Source organism: Piliocolobus tephrosceles, chromosome 7, assembly GCF_002776525.5.
Source record: "Piliocolobus tephrosceles isolate RC106 chromosome 7, ASM277652v3, whole genome shotgun sequence".
Taxonomy (NCBI): domain Eukaryota; kingdom Metazoa; phylum Chordata; class Mammalia; order Primates; family Cercopithecidae; genus Piliocolobus; species Piliocolobus tephrosceles.
Window position 1 is genome coordinate 126,895,323 of NC_045440.1, and position 20,664 is coordinate 126,915,986.

At 38.4% G+C, this 20,664-nt stretch overlaps 1 protein-coding gene across 1 annotated transcript in view; it reads right to left on the bottom strand.

Moving 5' to 3' along the window:
• Nucleotides 1–20,664, bottom strand: part of ATAD2 (ATPase family AAA domain containing 2) — a 78,148-nt gene that overhangs the window by 39,139 nt on the left and 18,345 nt on the right. Inside the window, exons 3-13 of the mRNA XM_023224399.1 lie at nucleotides 17,341–17,390; nucleotides 16,360–16,525; nucleotides 15,598–15,700; nucleotides 15,261–15,348; nucleotides 14,227–14,427; nucleotides 13,631–13,748; nucleotides 6,203–6,310; nucleotides 4,236–4,344; nucleotides 3,869–3,984; nucleotides 1,898–2,072; nucleotides 712–800 (exon numbers count right to left, since the gene is read on the bottom strand). Coding sequence (XP_023080167.1) covers nucleotides 712–800; nucleotides 1,898–2,072; nucleotides 3,869–3,984; nucleotides 4,236–4,344; nucleotides 6,203–6,310; nucleotides 13,631–13,748; nucleotides 14,227–14,427; nucleotides 15,261–15,348; nucleotides 15,598–15,700; nucleotides 16,360–16,525; nucleotides 17,341–17,390 — 1,323 coding nt within the window. The remainder of the gene's footprint in view (nucleotides 1–711; nucleotides 801–1,897; nucleotides 2,073–3,868; nucleotides 3,985–4,235; nucleotides 4,345–6,202; nucleotides 6,311–13,630; nucleotides 13,749–14,226; nucleotides 14,428–15,260; nucleotides 15,349–15,597; nucleotides 15,701–16,359; nucleotides 16,526–17,340; nucleotides 17,391–20,664) is intronic.

Genomic DNA, 20,664 nt, shown 5'->3' on the forward strand with positions numbered 1-20,664 from the left:
AGCCAGGCGAGGTGGTGGGCGCCTGTAGTCCCAGCTACTCGGGAGGCTAAGGCAGGAGAATGGCGTAAACCCGGGAGGCGGAGCTTGCAATGAGCTGAGATCCGGCCACTGCACTCCAGCCTGGGTGACAGAGCGAGACTCCGTCTCAAAAAACAAAAAACAAAAAACAAAACAAAAAAAAAACTTCTATAACCAAGATTTTTAAACCGTGCTTTACAACACACTGACACTCGGAGCAGGTTTATTTTATTTTTTTGAGAGGGAGTCTCACTCTGTTACCCAGGCTGGAGTGCAGTGGTGTAATCTCAGCTCACTACAACCTCCACCTCCCGTGTTCAAGTGATTCTCCTAATTCTCCTGCCTCAGCCTTCCAAGGAGCTGGGATTATAGGTGTGCACCACCACACCCGGCTATTTTTTTTTTTTTTTTCCCAGTAGAGACAGGGTTTCACCATGTTGGCCAGGCTGGTCTCAAACTCTTGACCTCAAGTGATCCGCCTACCTTGGCCTCCCAAAGTGCCAGGATTACAGGTATGAGTCACTGCGCCTGTCCACATTTTTTATTTTTGTACTATATACTAGGGTTCTACTACCAAAGAAAGGAACTATTAGCTTATAAAGTTTCTTTTACCATTTAACATTCTATCTCTCACACATCAATACCACTCAGGAAACAGGAAGAAATGTTGAAGTGCCATCAAGCAAGTTTTACCTGTGAATCTGATCTTGCCTGCTTGACCGTACTGGAGCCAGACCATCGATTTCATCAAAAAAAATAATTGACGGGCGCATCTGATAGGCCTAGAAAGCAGATTGAGTGGTCATTTGTTAGCATAAACAGCCTCAAACACGTAGACTTAATATAAACCATTTTAATCAATTTTCATTCAAACATGCTTACCAGAATTTATGAAGCTGAATATACACTATTTCAATCAGCTTTTCTTCAAACTTGCTTACCAGAATTTATTTATATAATTTTTCTTTTTTTACTAGATGGAGTCTCACACTGTCACCCAGGCTGGAGTGCAGTGGCGTGATCCTGGCTCACTGCAACCTTTGCCTCCTGGGTTCAAGTGATTCTCTTGCCTCAGCCTCAATTTATTTATAATTTATAACTATTTATAATTTATAAATTTAAATGTAAGTTCCAATAACTGGGTTTTAAGAATTCAAACTAAATTATAATGACATATGGTTTAATTTTCAATTGCATTTTCGACTAGAAGTCTTCAAAAGACATACTCCACTGGTTATATACCTTAGATTTCATATAGCTATCATTCCTGGACACACAAAAATATCTATTGAAGACTACCTATGGAAACAAGACAAAGAATAGAAGACAGTGACATAGTCTTCCTCCATGTCAGGATGGGAAAACATTTTTTAGCAAGATGCCACAGTTTTTATCCATTTCCATAAACATAAAATTAAAAAAGAATCTCAGGAGAGTTCCAAAAAGAGATTTAAAAGCATTTGCAGCAATATGCCTCAGTAGATCAGAATGTATTATCTCACAATGTGCTGTCAATACAATCCGGGATATGAAAATGAAAGCCGCCCCAGGGCAGAACTAGTCTCCAATTCCCACACTGAGCCATAATTCACTACTACTATCTCTAAATAAGAGATTACCACTCTCTTCCTAGGCATGAGACCTAAGACTCCAAAGAACTAAGATCCAATTATTTCTCTCCCTTCTTACTATAAAACTGTTCACTGTAGGTCAGTGTCATCTCGACATATAAAAGAAAATAATCTAGAAAGATTACATACTTAGTCGAATTCTTCTGGGTTTATTTAGAACACTGATTAAATGTAAGAGTTATCTAATCCTCACACATATCTGCCTAGATTACAGAACTATCCATATATATAAAATTTTAATATCATACCTGATCAAATAGCAATCGTAGCTGTCTTTCAGATTCTCCTACCCATTTACTTAGACAATCAGCACCTTTCCTCATGAAAAACGCTACTCTTTTATCCCCTTGACTGCACTCATTGGCAAGTGCTCTGGCAACCAGAGTCTTTCCAGTTCCAGGTGGCCCATAAAACAAACAACCTCTGTAAAACAATACGTTAATATTTTAGTATTACATTTAAAAAGCAGACTTTTAAAACAAAAATTAGAAACCAATTTCATGATTCATTTAATTAGAAAATTAAAATGTGTAAGACAACTGAATTATTGTACAGTTTCATGCCACAAAGCACAACTTAAAACCTGGGAGTTAATACTGATACTGTAAAATTAATATTGAAACTGTAAATAAAACTCTATTTGAAACATTTTAACAATTCATTCATCATGTTCATCGTATTATCTCACCTTGCATATGGAATCACATATCACAATCATGTAATTCAGTATGTATGGGGGTTGCAAGGAAGAAATGTGAAAGAAAATTCAAGAAATTTCTTTTTTTTTTTTTTTTTTGAGGCGGAGTCTCGTTCTGTCGCCCGGACTGGAGTGCAGTGGCCAGATCTCAGCTCACTGCAAGCTCCACCTCCCGGGTTTACGCCATTCTCCTGCCTCAGCCTCTGGAGTAGCTGGGACTACAGGCGCCCGCCACCTCGCCCGGCTAGTTTTTGTGTTTTTAGTAGAGACGGGGTTTCACCGTGTTAGCCATACGTATGGTCTCGATCTCCTGACCTCGTGATCCGCCCGTCTCGGCCTCCCAAAGTGCTGGGATTACAGGCTTGAGCCACCGCGCCCGGCCAAGAAATTTCTTTTTAATTTACTAAATTACTTTAACTAGGCACGTACATTTCCTGTAAGAAGTAAATGTTATTTAATATTAATAACTTTCCGCGTTATTTTTAGAGATGGGGTCTCACTGTCAGCTAGGCTGGAGTGCAGTGGCATAATCCTAGCTCACTGCAACCTCAAACTCCTGAGCTAAAGCAATCTTCCTGTTTTAGTGTCCCAAGTCACTGGAATCACAGGTGTTAGCCACCATGCCTGGTACTTTCTAATTTTTTTTTTTGGAGACAGTCTTGCTGCATTGCCCAGGCTGGAGTGCAGTGGTGCCATCTCGGCTCACTGCAACCTCTGCATCCCGGGTTCAAGCAATTCTCCTGCCTCAGTCTCCCAAATAGCTGGGACAACAGGCGCCCGCCACCATGCCCAGCTAATTTTTTGGGTATTTTTAGTAAAGACGAGGTTTCAACATGTTGGCCAGGCTGGTCTTGAACTCCCGAGCTTGTAATCCACCCACCTCGGCCTCCCAAAGTGCTGGAATTACAGGCGTAAGCCACTGTGCCTGGCCACTTTCTAATTTTTTAAATTACAAAATTTAATTTAAAACCTACCAATGTTTACCTGTGATTGACATATGGTACATTACTTATTTATTTACTTCTTTTTTTGGAGATGGTGTCTCGCTCTGTCACCCAGGCTGGAGTGTAGTGGCGCAATCTCAGCTCACTGCAACTTCCGCCTCCCATGTTCAAGCAATTCTGCCTCAGCCTCCCAAGTAGCTGGGACTACAGGCACACGGTACCAGGCCCGGCTAATTTTTTGTATTTTAGTAGAGACGGGGTTTCACCATGTTGCCCAGGCTGGTCTCCAACTCCTGAGCTCAGGCAATCCACCCGCCTTGGCCTCCCAAAGTGCTAGGATAAAGGCATGAGTCACCGCGCCCGGCCCGGTATATTGCTTTTATGATGGGGGGAATTTTATTAACTTTTAAAAGTTTATTTAAATTATTGCTTCTATAAAGGTGATTCAGAGAGAAAAGTTGTATAATGAAAAGGGAAAAGGGGACCATCGCCTAAAAATGGGTTAGTAAGGTATAAGAACTACAAGAGGCAAGAGTAGCACAGATTTTCAGCTAAAATTAAAAATATAATTAAATTACCTTGGGGGTTGAATTTTAAATTTTTCAAAGACTTCTGGATAAAGTAATGGAAACACCACCATCTCTTTTAGAGCTGCTATATGATTAGACAGGCCACCAACACTATCAAATCGTACCTGGTAATGGAAGCGAACATTTACATTCTTAGATTTGGAGTCCAGATTAAAATGTCACCCCACACCTTAACTATACCTAACCCATACACAATGAATTAATAATACCTTAATTGTGACCTTAAGATTAACAAAAAACGTCTTTAAAGGTTAGAGTTTTGACTGAAAAGAAAAATCATCAGTTCCTTTTTTTAACTTTAAAACTAAAACAAAGCACATTATAGTTCAAGTATGTTTCAAAACAGAATACTCACTGAAGAATCTAGTTGCATTGGATCAACATCGGCAAGGCTTGCTCCAATTTTCATTCGATCTTTATACATGCCTTTTAATTCATCTTTCCGAAAATTTAGTGGGAGGCACCTATTTAAAACCACACAAACCCATCAACTCATCCTCCTTCCCAAATTCCATGTTTGAATATAAACATTTAAGTTAAAAAAAAAAATCTAAATTTCAACTGGAGCAATCTTAAGATATGTATTTTAATTTTCTAATTTTCTGTAATAGGTCCAGAACTTAAGTGTTAGAAATATTTTATATCTGAAGCTTTATTTTGAAATTAAAGATATATAATCAAATAAAAATATCAAGATGCCACAGGCACTGTAAAGTGATTCACGGTGGTGAAATCAGATTGTACCAACTTACATTTTAATGGAGGTGTCTAACATAGGGTATTTACCATTTGCCAGACGCTGTTTTAGTTTTAGGTGCTTTACATGGATTAAGTCAATAAATCCTCACAACAGTCTTATGAGAAAGGTATTATTATTTTCCCCATTTTAAAACAAAACCAAGGCATACAAAGATTAACTGATTTGTCCAAGATCACCCAACTAGTAAATGGCAGGGCCAGGAATCAAACACAAGTGGTCTGTCTCTAGACCTATAACAACTCTGCTATACCACCTCTCAGAAAAAATATTCACAGTCTACCAGCATTTGGATCCAACACCAATCCTCTCAAGCAAGTTCCCTAACTACTTCCTTTTTTGTTATATTGTTTTGTCTTTTGCGTTTTTTCTGAGACGGAGTCTCACTCTGTCACCCAGGCTGCAGTGCAATGGCGTGAGCTGCAGTGCAATGGTGTGATCTCGGCTCACTGCAATCTCTGCCTCCTGGGTTCAAGCAATTCTCCTGCTTCAGCCTCCTGAGGAGCTGGGATTACAGGTGCGCACCACCAACACCCGGCTAATTTTTGTATTTTTAGTAGAGATGGGGTTTCACCATGTTGGACAGGCTGGAAGTTCCCTAACTACTTTCAAAAATATTCAAAGATAGTTACGGCCAAGTGTGGTGGCTCACGCCTATTAGTAATCCCAGCCGAGTCACTTGAGGTCAAGAGTTCAAGACCAGCCTCACTTCTACTCTAGTCTGAGTGACAGAGTGAGAACCTGTCTCTATTTAAAAAAAAAAAAAAAAATCCAAGCACCTAAGTACTGCATTTTCATTTACTCAACCACATCTTTAAAATGTAAATAATCCTTGCTCTATCTCCCTTAAACAATTATTGGGAAAATCAAATAAGTTGGTTAGTATATGTGAACTTATACTACAGGGAGTTATGAAATGAGTAAAGCCTTCCATTTTCCTTAAGAGTTCCTCAGAACTTATCATTATTCTAAGAAAAAATATACATGAAATGAAAAAGAAAAGGTTATTTCCTTAAGTCACTGTTTGACCAGAACCACTGTGGGCCATATATAATGATTTGGCAAGAGGGCCAGGCATGGTGGCTCACAGCTGTAATTCCAAAGCTTTGGGAGGCTGAGGCAGGTGGATAACTTGAGGCCAGTAGTTCGAGACCAGCCTGGCCAACATGGCGAAACCCCATCTCTACTAAAACTACAAAAATGAGCCGAGTGTGGTGATGCACACCTGTAGTCCCAGCTACTCAGGAGGCTGAGGCAGGAGAGTCGTATGAACCCGGGAGGTGGTGGTTGCAGTGAGCCAAGATCGTGCCACTGTACTCCAGCCTGGGCAACAGAACCAGGCCCTGTCTCAAAAAAAAAATTTTTGGCAAGAAATCAGTCATATGTTCTAACCTGTTATTCTGTTTCAATTGTAGGTAATTCTAATAAGACAGCATTCCAGTTTATACATTAACCTGTTGTGCAACTTTTTAATCAGCCAGTCTATACTTATACCCAAATTATTGTTTTATCAATTTTTAAAAAATGTATCTGCTAGTTTAAAAAGGCATTGATATGGCACTTACCTATTGATAGCCCTATTACGACTCCTTTTCCTCCGCCTCTCAAAGTGCTGTTCATCCTCAGAGGAGGAAGATGAAGTCGAGTCACTACTGTGGATTGCATGCCTTCGCCTAAAGTAAAAAAGAAAATTGAAATCATGATAAGGGAGGGCAGGAAAAAGAAAAGGCATAAGAAAAGCATCAGAAATATCTAATGCTCCAAAAAGGTTTATCATAAAATTATTATATCTGCTGACCCACTGACATAAACTTTGTTGGCTGAATCTTTCAAAGGGAATAAAAGACAACTGAGAGGAAAGGAAAAAAGACTGAGGATTGTGGCAGAGCTGAATATCAAATGTTCATGAAGACAGAAGGCAGGGTGACTTCTTAGTCTTGACACAAACCAGTTATTCTTGAAGTGAAAGGTGGTATAAAGAGGTATAAAGAAATAGAATATTTGGGGCTAGGCATGTTGGCTCACACCTGTAATCCCAACACTTTTGGAGACCGAGTAGGAAGGATCACTTGACAGGAGTTTGAGAACAATGCAGTGGGACTTCGTCTCAACTAAAAATCATTTGAGCAACTTGGCAAGATTTGGTCTCTACTAAAAATCAAAAAGCTTAGACAGGTATGGTTGTGCACATATGTTGTCCTAGATACTAAGGAGGCTGAGGTGGGAGATTTGCTTGAGCCTGAGAGGATGAGGCTGTAGTAAGCCATGATTGCACCACTGAGCTGCAGCCTGCTGGGTGATAAAGTAAGCCCCTGCCTCTATTAAAAAAAAAAAAAAAAAAAAAGCATTTGGGACTGTAATTTGAAACTATTTTCAATATTACACTATACATAATATTCACATTTGGGAGGAAATTACCTACTTTAAAATATCAAATAACTTTTTTGAGACAAGGTCTCACGCTGTAGCCCAGGCTGGAGTGCAGTGGCGTGATCTCAGCTCACTGAACCTCTGCCTCCTGGGTCCCAGTTGAGCAATTCTCCTGCCTTAGCCTCCCAAGCAGCTGGGACCACAGGAACGTGCCACCATGCCCAGCTAACTTTTGTATCTTATTTATTTATTTATTTTTGGTAGAGATGGGGTTTCACCATGTTGGCCAGGCAAGTTTTGAACTCCTGACCTTGTGATCCTCCCACCTCAGCCTCCCAAAGTGTTGGGATTACAGGTGTGAGCCATCATGCCCGGCCTAAAATATCAAACAATTTTAAAAGAAGGACATGAGATTTTATGTAAACAAAAGGGTATCAAGAAAGACTTTTTAAATGCTAGGAAATAGTGAAGAATAAGATGGCCTTTTATCAACAGTATACCATCCACTGTAAATTCACAACTGTCACTTAACAGCTGTGTAAATGCGGATGAGTTACTCAACCCATAAGTTTTCTCACAAAAAAGAAAGACATACTATCAAATACTTAGGCTGGTTGGTAATACTAAATAAGAAGCCGGGTATTACAAATATACAAGAAAATTTTTAATCACTTCTACCTTTGAATGGTTGCAAAAGACTCACAGAAAAAACGAAAGAGTCTGGCTAGGAAGAACTTTAATTAACTTGCTCAGGGTCTAGAACTTTTCTGAGTCAGAGTGCAATGATGGTAAGTAGTTATTTCCAAAAATATAAAAGCATAGTAGTTCCAGAAACGTATATCCAAAAAACTCTGAAGTTATTCCATTATTCCCTTGTAGCAAATCATAACTGGACATAGTACAAGGCAATTTTTAGTTTATATTTTGTCCCACTTACTATGATTATTCATATGTTTTACTACAGAATTATTAATATATTTGTCTACACAGTGCTGGCTTGGAGACCCTAGAGATGCTAATGTTGCCATACTATATATGTTGTGTGTTATCTGTAAATCCAGCCAAAATGTCTGAATTCTGAAACACAAATGGTTTTCCAAGCGTTTTGGATAAGGGGTTGTGGAAACACAGAAATAAATAAGAAAATAATCTTTCACCCATCCATCTACCCAAATACACCCAGGACCATCTTTGTGATTAGCCTGAAACTAAAATTATTATATCCAGTACAAGTCTGCAATTTTATATGAAAAACTAACTTTTTCCTTATTACCATGAATACTAGACTTTAATGTATTCACATAATTTTATGTGTAGTCACAGAATTCAGACTAACCTCCCGATTAATAAAAAAGACTAACATTAACTGACTGCTTTCTGTACTGTGTGCTTGATTTAATCTTAATTAAAATTGAGGAAAAGTGGATTATTAGTAGGCTCAATTTACAGTTAGGGCCAGTGTGGCTTCCAGGTTAAATAATTTACTCAAAATATCAGAATTAGTCATTGATGTTGTCAGAATTCAAACCTATATGTTTATTTAAAATATCCGCATTCTATACATTACTATACTGATGATTTCCAGTTTTTTATTTCACAACCAATAAAGTTAAAAGCAAACAATAACACAACCTGTGGGCCAACGTGAAATTTCTGACGTTTGATTTGCAAAATGGAGATTATTTTTAAACATCAAAGTACAGTTATAACAGCAAATACATACAGCACTTAATGTATGGTAGACACTACTTTAAATGCTTTACATGTATTAACTCATCTAATTCTCACAATACTGAGACAGGTTCTACTATCCTCACTTTACAGATAAAAAAAACTGAAACAGGCCAGGCGCAGTGGCTTACACCTGTAATCCCAGCACTTTGGGAGGCCGAGGCGGGTGGATCACCTGAGGTTGGGAGTTTAAGACCAGCTTGACCAACATGGAGAAACCCCGTCTCTACTAAAAATACAAACAATTAGCCAGGCATGGTGGCGCATGCTTGCAATCCCAGCTACTCGAGAGGCCGAGGCAGGAGAATCACTTGAACCCGGGAGGCAGAGGTTGCGGTGAGCTGAGATTGCGCCATTGCATTCCAGCCTGGGCAAAAAGAGCGAAACTCCGTCTCAAAAAAAAAAAAAAACAAAAACAAAAACAAAAACCAAACAAACAAACAAAAATCAACAACAACAAAAAACTGAAACAGAGTTAAGTAACTTGCCAAAGGCCACTAATAACTAGTAGAGCTGAGCTCCAAGCCTAGACAGTCCTAGTCATGGGTCCAGGTTCTTAGCAATTAATTACTCTATACTGTAGAAAGGTCATTACTTCAGTTTAAAAACACTGTAAACACTACTCCACAAGGTAGAGAAAGAGGGAATCCTCCCCAAATCATTCTATGAAGCCAGTATCACCCTAATACCAAAACTAGGAAAGGACATAACCAAAAAAGAAAACTACAGACCAACATCCCTGTGAACATAGATGCTAAAATCCTTAACAAAATACTAGCTAATCAAATCCAACAACATATCAAAAAGATAATCTTCTATGATCAAGGGGGTTTCATACCAGGGATGCAGGGATGGTTTAACATACTCAAGTCAATAAATGTGATACACCACTTAAACAGAATTAAAAACAAAAATCACATGATCTCAACAGATGCAGAAAAAGCATTCAACAAAATCCAGCATCCCTTTATGATTAAAGCTCTCTGCAAAGTCACCATACAAAGAACATACTTCGATGTAATAAAAGTCATCTATGACAAATCCACAGGAAACATAATACTGAATGGGGAAAGGTTAAAAGCATTCCCTCTGAGAACTGGAACTAGACAAGGATGCCCACTCTCCCCACTTCTATTCAACACAGTACTGGAAGTCCTAGCCACAGCAATCAGACAACAGAAAAAAATAAAAGGGCATCCAAGTCAGTAAAAAGTTAGTCAAACTGTCTGTTTGCTGATTATATGATTGTACACCTAGAAAACCCTAAGGACTCCTGCAAAAAACTCCTAGAATTGACAAAAGAATCCAGCAGAGTTTCAGGATACAAAATTAATGTACACAAATCAGTAGTAGCTCTACTATATACCAACAGCGGCCAAGCTAAGAGTGAAATAAGAACTCAACCCTTTTTACAATAGCTGAAAATAAAATAAAATACTTAGGAATATACCTAACCAAAGAGGCAAAAGACCTCTACAAGGAAAACTACAAAACACTGCTGAAAGAAATCACAGATGACACAAACAAATGGAAGCACATCCCATGCTCATGGACGGGTAGAATCAATATTGTGAAAACGACCACACTGCCAGAAGCAACAAATTCAACGTAACTCCCATCAAAATACCAGCTATCATTCTTCACAGAACTAGAAAAAACAATCCTAAAATTCATATGGAAGCAAAAAAGAGTCTGCATAGCCAAAGCAAGTCTAAGCAAAAAGAACAAATCTGGAAGCCTTACATTACCTGATTTCAAACTACGCTATAAGGCCATAATCACCAAAACAGCACAGTACTGGTATAAAAATAGGCACATAGACAAATGGAACAGAATAGAGAACTCACAAATAAAATCAAATACTTACAGTCAACTGATCTTCAACAAAGCAAACACAAACATAAAGTGGGGAAAGGACACCCTATTCATCAGATGGTGCTGGGATAATTGGCAAGCCACATGTAGGATAATGAAACTGGTTCCCCATCTCTCACCTTATACAAAAATCAACTCAAGATGGATCGAGGACTTAAATCTAAGACCTGAAACTATATAAAAATTCTAGAAGATAACATCAGGAAAACCCGTCTAGGTATTGGCTTAGGCAAGGCTTTCATGACCAAGAACCCAAAAGCAAAAACAATTAAAGCAAAGATAAACAGGTGGGACTTAATTAAACTAAAGAGCTTTTGAACAGCAAAAGGAAGAATCAGCAGAGTAAAATGGCAACGCACAGTATGGGAGAAAATCTTCATAATCTATACATCTAGCAAAAGACTAATATCTAGAATCTACAACAAACTCAAACAAATTAGCAAGAAAAAAACAATCCCATCAAAAAGTGGGCTATGGACATGAACAGAAAATTCTTAAAAGAAGATACACAAATGGCCAACAAACATATGAAAAAATGCTCAGCATCACTAATGATCAGGGAAATGCAAATCAAAACCACAATGCGATACCACCTTACCCCCGCAAAAATGGCTATAATCAAAAAATCAAAAAATAATAGATGTTGGTGTGTATACAGTGACCACTTCTACACTGCTGGTGGGAAAGTAAACTAGTACAACCACTATGGAAAACAGTGTGGAGATTCCTTAAAGAATTAAAAGTAGAACTACCATTTGATCCAGCAATCCCACTACTGGGTATCTACCCAGAGGAAAAGAAGTCATTATTCGAAAAAGATACTTCCACACGCATGTTTATAGCAGTATGACTCACAATTGCAAAAATGTGGAACCAACCCAAATCCCCATCAATCAACAAGTGGATAAAGAAGTTGTGGTATATTGAGACTCTGTCTCAAAAAAAAAAAAAAAAGTTGTGGTATATATACACAATAGAATACTACTCAGCCATAAAAAGGAATGAATTAATGGCATTCGCAGCTACTAGGATGGGATTGGAGACTATTACTCTAAGTGAAGTAACTCAGGAATGGAAAATCGAACATATGTTCCATGTGTTCTCACTAATAAGTGGGAGCTAAGCTATGAAGATGCAAAGGCATAAGAATGACACAATGAACTGTGGGGACTCACGGGGAAAGAGTGGGAAGGGAGTGAGGGATAAAAGACAACAAATTGGATTCAATGTATACTGCTTGGGTGATGGGTACACCAAAATCTCACAAATCACTATTGAAGAACTTACTCCTGTAAGCAAATACCACCTGTTCCCCAAAAACCTACGGAAATAAAAAATTTAAAAAAAAAAAAAAGGAAAAGAGGCTGAGACAAGTCAGTATAATCTATTTTCATAGGAAAATGTGTCCTAAATCTGAAAAACAAAAACCAAAAATAAAATAAATAAAAAATAAAAAACGTTTTAAACACACATATCGGCCCACATGTGCTCATCCCCCAATCTCCATTTTACTACACCCACAGACACTGGACTAGCACTTTGAATCCAACCAAGAACTTCAACTTCTTGCCAGTTCTAATTCTTTGACAAAAGATGAAGAATATACTGAAATACTAGTGATGCAATTGTGCTATTATGTTTCCTTATTCAAAGGTAACATTACCTTTAAAAATAATTAGCCAGGCATGATGGCACAGGCCTATAATCCCAGCTACTCGGGAGGCTGCGGCAGGAGAATCACTTGAAAACAGGAGACAGCAGTTGCAGTGAGCCGAGATTGCACCACTGCACTCCAGCCTGGAAACAGGCAAGACTCCGTCTCAAAACAACAAAAAAGTCAGAAAAAAAAAAAAAAAAAACCCAAATAATTAGGGGAGAAAAAAAAAATCTGTAACAAGGAGCTACTCAATGATGTGAGGCTTTTTCCACAGGGGAAGACTAGACACTGTGAACCAAATATGGAAACTCATGAACATCAAAGGGATAAAAACAACAACAAAAAAAACCCCACATACATTGTAGGTGGTAACTGTAGAGTTAGTCAACCAACAAATATGTTACTTCCAGAAACATACGTTCATTAAAGATGGGAGAAGAGGCCAGGTGCGATAGCTCATGCCTGCAATCCCAGCACTTGGGAGGCCCAGGCGGGTGGATCACCTGACGTCAGGAATTTGAGACAGTCTGGCCAACATGGTGAAACCCTGTCTCTACTAAAAATACAAAAAAATTAGCCGGGCGTGGTGGCAGGCTCCTGTAGTCCCAGCTACACGGGAGGCTGAGGCAAGAAAATCGCTTGAACCCAGGAGGCAGAGGTTGCAGTAAGCCGAGATCGCGCCACTGCACTCCGGCCCGGGGAACAGAGCAAGATTCCACCCCGCCCCACCTCCCCCAAAATAAATAAGTAAAATAAAAATAGAAGATTTATCTCTTTGGACTTAAATTTGACCAACAAGCAACAATTGTTGGGATGTAGAAGGAAAAGAAATCCACAAATATTGAACAAAGAAAATAAATGTTTCCTACAACAGAAGAGGAACAAATTATAAAATAGATCCAGAAAAAGATAACCAGAGTCATGAAAGGTCTAGAGGCCATGTAGCTTAGAACATATGACATGGCAGGAAAATGCATCTGTGATAGTATGCAAAGAAAAGACTAAACCTATATTCTAACTTAATGTGAAGATTAAATGAAACAATCTACGTAAAATGCTTAACACAGAGACAGGACTACAGTAAACCCTAAGTCTATGGTTGCTCTATTATTAAAGTGTGGAAAAATGGAATAAACTACCTTATTAACGTAGTTACTAACACTTCCTATTAGTGGAAGCAAAAGCAAAAACTAGTCAGTGGTACTGGGGATTAGACTACTAAAGGCATAGAAACTAAGCTCTCCCAAATATACAATTCTAGAATTGTATCCTAATACACCCAATCTTGAAAGTCTAAAGTCCAGCCCTAACATAAAAACAATTATGTTGTCATAAATCAATCACTATTTCAGAACCAAACCTGTTCATTCGTTTACAGTAAGGACTTCTTGGTCCTGCAGAAGATAATCGGTATCTTGGTCTTGCAGGAGAAGCTGGGCCACTATAAAATATGTTGGGCTTTCTCTGGTGACGAGGTTCTAAAAAAAAAGAAAATATTTTGCTGTTCATATTTTAAGTCATTTATGTCCAGAGGGTTGCAGCTGATAACATGTATAGCACAGACACCAACCAACCAAAAACACACACTGGCCACAAACAACCATTGTGACTGTAGAGATGTGTAACAGGTGATTATCAGCCTTGCATGTTCACGCTCACAAGTACTGTGGTATAGTATTAACATAAATCAAAAGGTAGAAAGCTGTGCAATTTAAAATAAAGACAGATCTAAAATTCAAAAACAGCCCAATTATTTGCTTTTGTCAAGGCTTAACGTTTAACTTTCTTCAGAGAAATTATTTGTTACAAACTTAGGATAGGTAAAGACAACAGTAATGAGTATTCAACAAAATGAAAATATGAAAAATACCAAAAAGACAAGAATAACAGAGGAGAAACAGCAAATATAAAGCTAATATAATCACATCTCCTGGAAAGAGTATGTATAGCACTTACTTTCCAGTGGAGCCTGGTAGTAAACAGTAGCTTTTCTCTGTCTAAGATAATATCGTTTCTGATTATCTTCTCCATCTTCTTCATCTTCATCATCTTCATCATCATCATCTTCATCATCATCATCTTCATCATCATCATCTTCATCATCTTCATCTTCACCATCATCTTCATGTTCCTGGTCTTCACCCTCTTCAGATGATTCTACGATTAAGAGATACTTACTTCCAGAAGGACACTCAGCAAAATGTTAACAATTTTTAACATAGGTGAGTTGGGAGAGAAAGATCCACCCTTTTAAAGCTTATCTACTCCTAGATTGTTGATGGGGAGAATTTATAATTCTTTTCCAACATTAAAAAACTGTAGAAAAACGAGAGGAAGGAAAAAAAGAAGCAGAGAAAGAAGTTTGAAGACTACTGTTAAGCAAGTACCAAACTAAAATTTACAGTCTTTCTATGAATTTCATTAATATAGGTGACTAAACTTAAGCATCCAAGTTAATATAACTTTTTGACAAGTTTTCGAATTTCCTCATTAAGCTTTTGCTTTCTAAACTTAAGTTTGACATTTCACCCAGCCCATCTGGCTGTCATAGAGTTACATGCTGCATAACTCAATCTACTTATGATTATGGTAAAACATGCTCACCAAAAATTTAAAATGCATTTCAGAAAACTGATTTTCACTCAAGATAAGTTCTAACAGACTATGGTAATAAGTTCTAAATGGAATAGCAAAACATAATTTTCATCACCTTTAAACTAAAAAAGAGATATACAGCGTGTTGTCCATAGCAGATGTATTACATAAGCAAACCAATATTATTTGCTTTAGATTGCTGATTTCAGTTACTTTCCCAAACAAAATATACTATCCTTTTAAGCTCTCCCCTGTTCCCACTTTTAAGTTACCAATCCTCTGATCTCTCACAAACTACCATAAATGTCACACTTTCTAAATAAAAAGGCTATTTTCTACTAAATAAAAAGTTCTTAAATTCAATCCCAGAAGACAGAATAAGAGAAGAGACTAACCCACACTGCCTTCTTGATTATCAGTTGTTTCTTCATCAGTTCTTTGAATATCTTTCTGTTTTCCTCTTGTGTACATATTAAGATTGCTCTAAAATATTTAAATAAAAGCCATTAACATTTGGAATCTATTTATTAAAAAAATTAAGTTGGATCCTCCAATCTTGTTCAAAATGAAGATATTTACAGCCATAAACTCTTGAATTTCTAGCAGTAACTGTTGACTGATCAAATAAATGCTGGAAAAAGTCATGTTTAAGCAAAAATAGATTAGGTACTATAAAAAAAAAATTTAACTGGATATTATTAAATCATTCCCTTAATAGAAGAATATATTTACTTCTTCTGTTTCATTAAACACTCCCAAGTCTTCAAGTTCTCTCATTCGCTGTCTACGCATCTTCTTCATGTCATCCATTTTTTGAAGTACAGCTTCAGCAGTGCTTTAAAAAAAGATAACAAATATAAGTGAAAATTGTAAAAGAGTAGCAGAATTTAAAAACCTTTATTTTCTTCCACTGCAATCTTTTGGCACTAAGGTTTTAAATATTTTTATAAAAAGCACTGATTTACTTGTATAAAAATATTTTTAAATTTCTTTCCAAGAATAGAGACATATATAGAATTGTCAAAAAGACCTCAAATAATCATTCTCGGGCTGGATGCAGTGGCTCACGCCTATAATCCCAACACTTTGGGAGGCCAAGGCGGGTGGATCAGGAGGTCAGGAGATCGAGACCATACTGGCAAACACGGTGAAACCCTGTCTCTACTAAAAATACAAAAAAAAAAAAATAGCAGGTGTAGTGGTGGGTGCCTGTAGTCCCAGCTACTCGGAAGGCTGAGGCAGGAGAATGGCTTGAACCCGGGAGGCAGAGCTTGCAGTGAGCCGAGATCATGCCACTGCACTCCAGCCTGGGCGACAGAGCTAGACTCCGTCTCAAAAACAAACAAACAAACAAAAAACCACAAATAATCATTTTCCTCTATGCTTTACGTAGTAGAATGCATTAAATGCTTGAGCTGGTTGAAATCCATGATTCTTCCCCAACAAAAAGTCTCTGACAGATAAATCATCTTGATCTAAGGAATTTTTACTTACTTAGTTATAAGTTTGTCAAACAGCATGGACTGGTTTACACCACTATAACGACTTCTAATCCTACAACTTCGACGCACTTCAACATCACCATTATCTTCATGTAAGTGTTCTGTACTTTGAACGATGTTTCTAGTCCTCAATGACCGAGTAACTGGAATCACTTTGTCTTCACAAATGCATACATAAAAATAAATAGAAACATTTGAAGTAATAGTATTTATAAAACAATTCTGAAATGAACAATTGAAAAGCTATACTTTCATGTAACAAAATTACAGTATCTTAAACTTAGCTTTCTTAAAAACATTAGAAGACAAAAATAAAGTTAAAACATTCACCTACCATAAGAGGTTTGAGCCTATCTACTCCCAGGAGAAGAGGAAAGATATGTAATACAAAGACTCGTACATGAATGTTCAAAGCAGCTTTGTGATAGCCCCAAACCAGAAACAACCCAAGTCCTTCAAAAGGTGAAGAGATAAATTGTGGTATATCCATATAATGGAATATCCATATAATGGAATACTACTCAGCAACAAAAAAGCGACCACACGGATTCTCAAAGTAATTACAATGAGTGCAAGAAGCCAAACAAAGAATACTGTATGATTCCATTTATGTAAAACTCTAGATAATATAAACTAAGCTATAATAACGGAGAACAGATTCTAAAATGAATGGTCACAGCTATATTCCAATGAAATTACTTGCTCAGGAATCTGGTGGGGGGTAGTGTCAAAGAGTGAGGAAAGAAGCTAGAAGAGCCAGGAGGAATTATAAAAGGGCCTGGGGAAGTTTTTGGGGGTAATAATTACCTTCACTATCTTATTGTGGTGATGGCTTCATGGCATATACTTATGTTAAAACCTAACAAATTATACACTTTAAACATGTAACATTTATTGTATGTACCTCAAGAAACTGGTAAACAGAATATTAATTACACATTTTAAGATCTGAAATGCCTTTAACAGTACTTACCTTCTCTGCGCTCTTCTTTTTTTTTATCAGCCTGCTGTCTGGCCAACTGCCTATATTTTAAAAAATGAGATTAATTCAAAACAATTGACATAACTTTGTTTTTATTTATTTATTTAGATGGGATCTCACTCCGTTGTCCAACAGGAGTGCAGTGGCACAATCATGACTTACTACAGCCCCAAACTGCTGGGCTCAAGCAATCCTCCCACCTCAGCCTCCCCAGTAGGTAGAACTACAGGCATGCCTCACTATACCCAGCTAACTTTTAACATTTTTTGTAGAGATAGGGAGGTCTCGCCTTTTTGTCCAGGTTGGTCTTGAACTCCTTGCCTCAAGCAATTCTCCCACCCTAGCCTCCCAAAGTGCTAGGATTATAGGCATGAGCCACCACACCTGGCTATAACTGACATAACTGTATTTCTTATATTCCATAATACTACAAACAACACAAAAAGTTAAATCAGCCTGGAGAACAAATACTAAGACACCTAAAAACTTAAAATATACTGAAAAAAACAGGCCAGGTATGGTAGTTTACGCCTGTAATCCCAGCACTTTAGGAGGCCGAGGTGCGTGAATCACTTGAGGTCAGGAGCTCCAGATCAGCCTAACCAACATGGTGAAAACCTGTCTGTACTAAAAATACAAAAATTCGCTGGGCGTGGTGGCTGGTGCCTGTAATCCCAGCTACTCCGGAGGCTGAGGCAGGAGAATCGCTTGAACCTAGGAGGTGGAGGTTGTGGTGAGCCGAGATCGCGCCATTGCACTCTGGTCTGGGTGATGGAACGAGACTCTGTTTCAAAAAAAAAAAAGCTTGACAATCTGTATGCTTATATAAGTTATGGTTAAATACATTTAAACAAAGCCTAAGAACTCTGATTTGAAGTTCAATGATATATGTAATAACTCTTAGCTAAACAGAATGTATCAAAAGTATGTTGAAATATGAAATGAAATCCTTAAATATTTAAGTAGAGCTGAACTAAACATTGAACTAAACCGAGCAAAATCAAGACCTGTTTTATGACACAAGGGTATAGTGGTCCCATATCCTTGAGAAATTTATTACTATATAAACACAACTAATGCCTCTTAGTGATATGTTAATTGTCTTTTAAAAACACCTGCTGGCTACAATCTTTATATGCATGATTTTCACTCACATGTAGAAATAGTCCCATTTATAAATGATCTATTCCATCTACAAACTGGCAAACACAATCTGTGAACTGGAAACATCTTCCAAGCCCTATAAAAAATATCCCCTTCATCTTTTTTTTTGAGACGGAGTCTCGCTCTGTCATCCAGGCTGGAGTGCAGTGGCGCGATCTCGGCTCACTGCAAGCTCTGCCTCCCAGGTTCATGCCATTCTCCTGCCTCAGCCTCCCTGAGTAGCTGGGACTACAGGCGCCCGCCACCATGCCCGGCTAATTTTTTCTGTATTTTCAGTAGAGATGGGGTTTCACCGTGTTAGCGAGGATGGTCTCGATCTCTTGACCTCGTGATGCACCCGCCTCGGCCTCCCAAAGTGCTGGGATAACAGGCCTGAGCCACCGCACCCAGCTGCTTAGTAGAGTTTTAGAGAAAAGATGAGGGGGCCGGGCATGATGGCTCATGCCTGTAATCCCAGCACTTTGGGAGGCCGAGATGGGCGGATCATGAGGTCAGGAGATCGAGACCATCCTGGCCAACAAGGTGAAACCGCGTCTCTACTAAAAATACAAAAAAATTAGCCGGGCGTGGTGCTGGGCGCCTGTAGTCCCAGCTACTGGGAAGGCTGAGGCAGGAGAATGGCGTGAACCTGCGAGGCAGAGCTTGCAGTGAGCTGAGATTGTGCCACTGCGCTCCAGCCTGGGCGACATAGTGAGACCCCGCCACACACAAAAAAAGGAAAAAACAAAAAAAATCTAAGCAAAACAGTATGGGCCATTAATTTGTTTTTAGTGACTCAATTTTCCATATTTAGGCTGCACCTGTTAATCGACCTATGTATCAAGCTATTTGCAAGTGAGCTGGTTTATATGTGGAATTTCAAATATTACAACTTAAAGTAAAATAAAACCATCTTTCCCAGATGAGTTAACTTATATATTCTCGTTAACAAAGTAAGTCTTCATTAATTCCTCATCTCTCTTGGAAGACAGGTAAGAATTAAGAAGAAAATAAAAACTTCTGGCTGGGCACATTGGCTCATGCCTGTTATCCCAGCACTTTGGGAGGCTGAGGTGGGTGGATCACTTGAGATCAGGAGTTCAAGACCAGCCTGGCCAACATGGTGAAACCCCATTGCTACTTAAAAAAAAAAAAAAAAAAAAAAAAAAAAAAGGGTCAGCCAGGTACCTGTAGTCCCACCTACTCAAAAGGCTGAGGCAGGAGAATCACTTGAACCTGGGAGGCAGTGGCTGCAGTGAGCCAAGATTGCACCACTACATTCTAGCCTGGGCGAGAGCACGGGGTCCATCTCAAAAAACAAACAAACAAACAAACAAACAAACTTTTGAGTAGGTAAAGGCTTAGTTTCTTCAAAGGCTCACAGACTCGTCTCATAAAGGAGCTCCTCCCTTTATACCATGTAGGTCTATACATTTTATAAATCAGGCCCCTTTCAGACGCTAGAAATAGAATGACTAAAGCACTATTTTTCTGAACCACCCACCCCACTGCCTTCTTTTTGCCTGCAGGAGGAAAGCAACCTTCCAAGGGTTGGTAAACTTCTCCTTCGATTGCTACACAGTAAATATTTTAAGCTTGTGAGCCATACAGTCTCCTCTGTCACAGCTACCTAACATTACAGGGTGAAAGGAGCCACACACAAAATGAATGGGCATGGCAGTGTTCCAAGGAAACTATTTACAAAACTATGCAGCTGGACTTTGTCAGCCTCTGCAAATCTGATGAAAGCTATGGTATACACAAGTTTAAACATTACTTCAGAGGTTTTGTGTACCCTCTGCGAAGACTATACATAATCACTGTACCCTAGTTGAGCCCCAGGATCAAGTACGTATGTAGATCCTGCCCTCATGACACAGTTACTCATATCCTTCTGTCTTTCTCTAAGAATCTTGATCCTCTGGTCTTTGAGCCTCAAGTAGATTGAAAGCAAAGAGTAAAAAAAAGAATGAAAAGGAAGGAAATAAAGAGATTTCTATAGTCAGGCATGCTGACAACAGTGAAAAAGAAACAGGGAAAGTATATGAAAAAGGACTCAAAAATACTGTAGGCTCTTTTATATAAGCCTTATGCAAACAGATACTGATGTTACCACTATGCAAAATAATCAACACTATTTGTAATAATGACCTGAATGTAGGGAGAGGATTT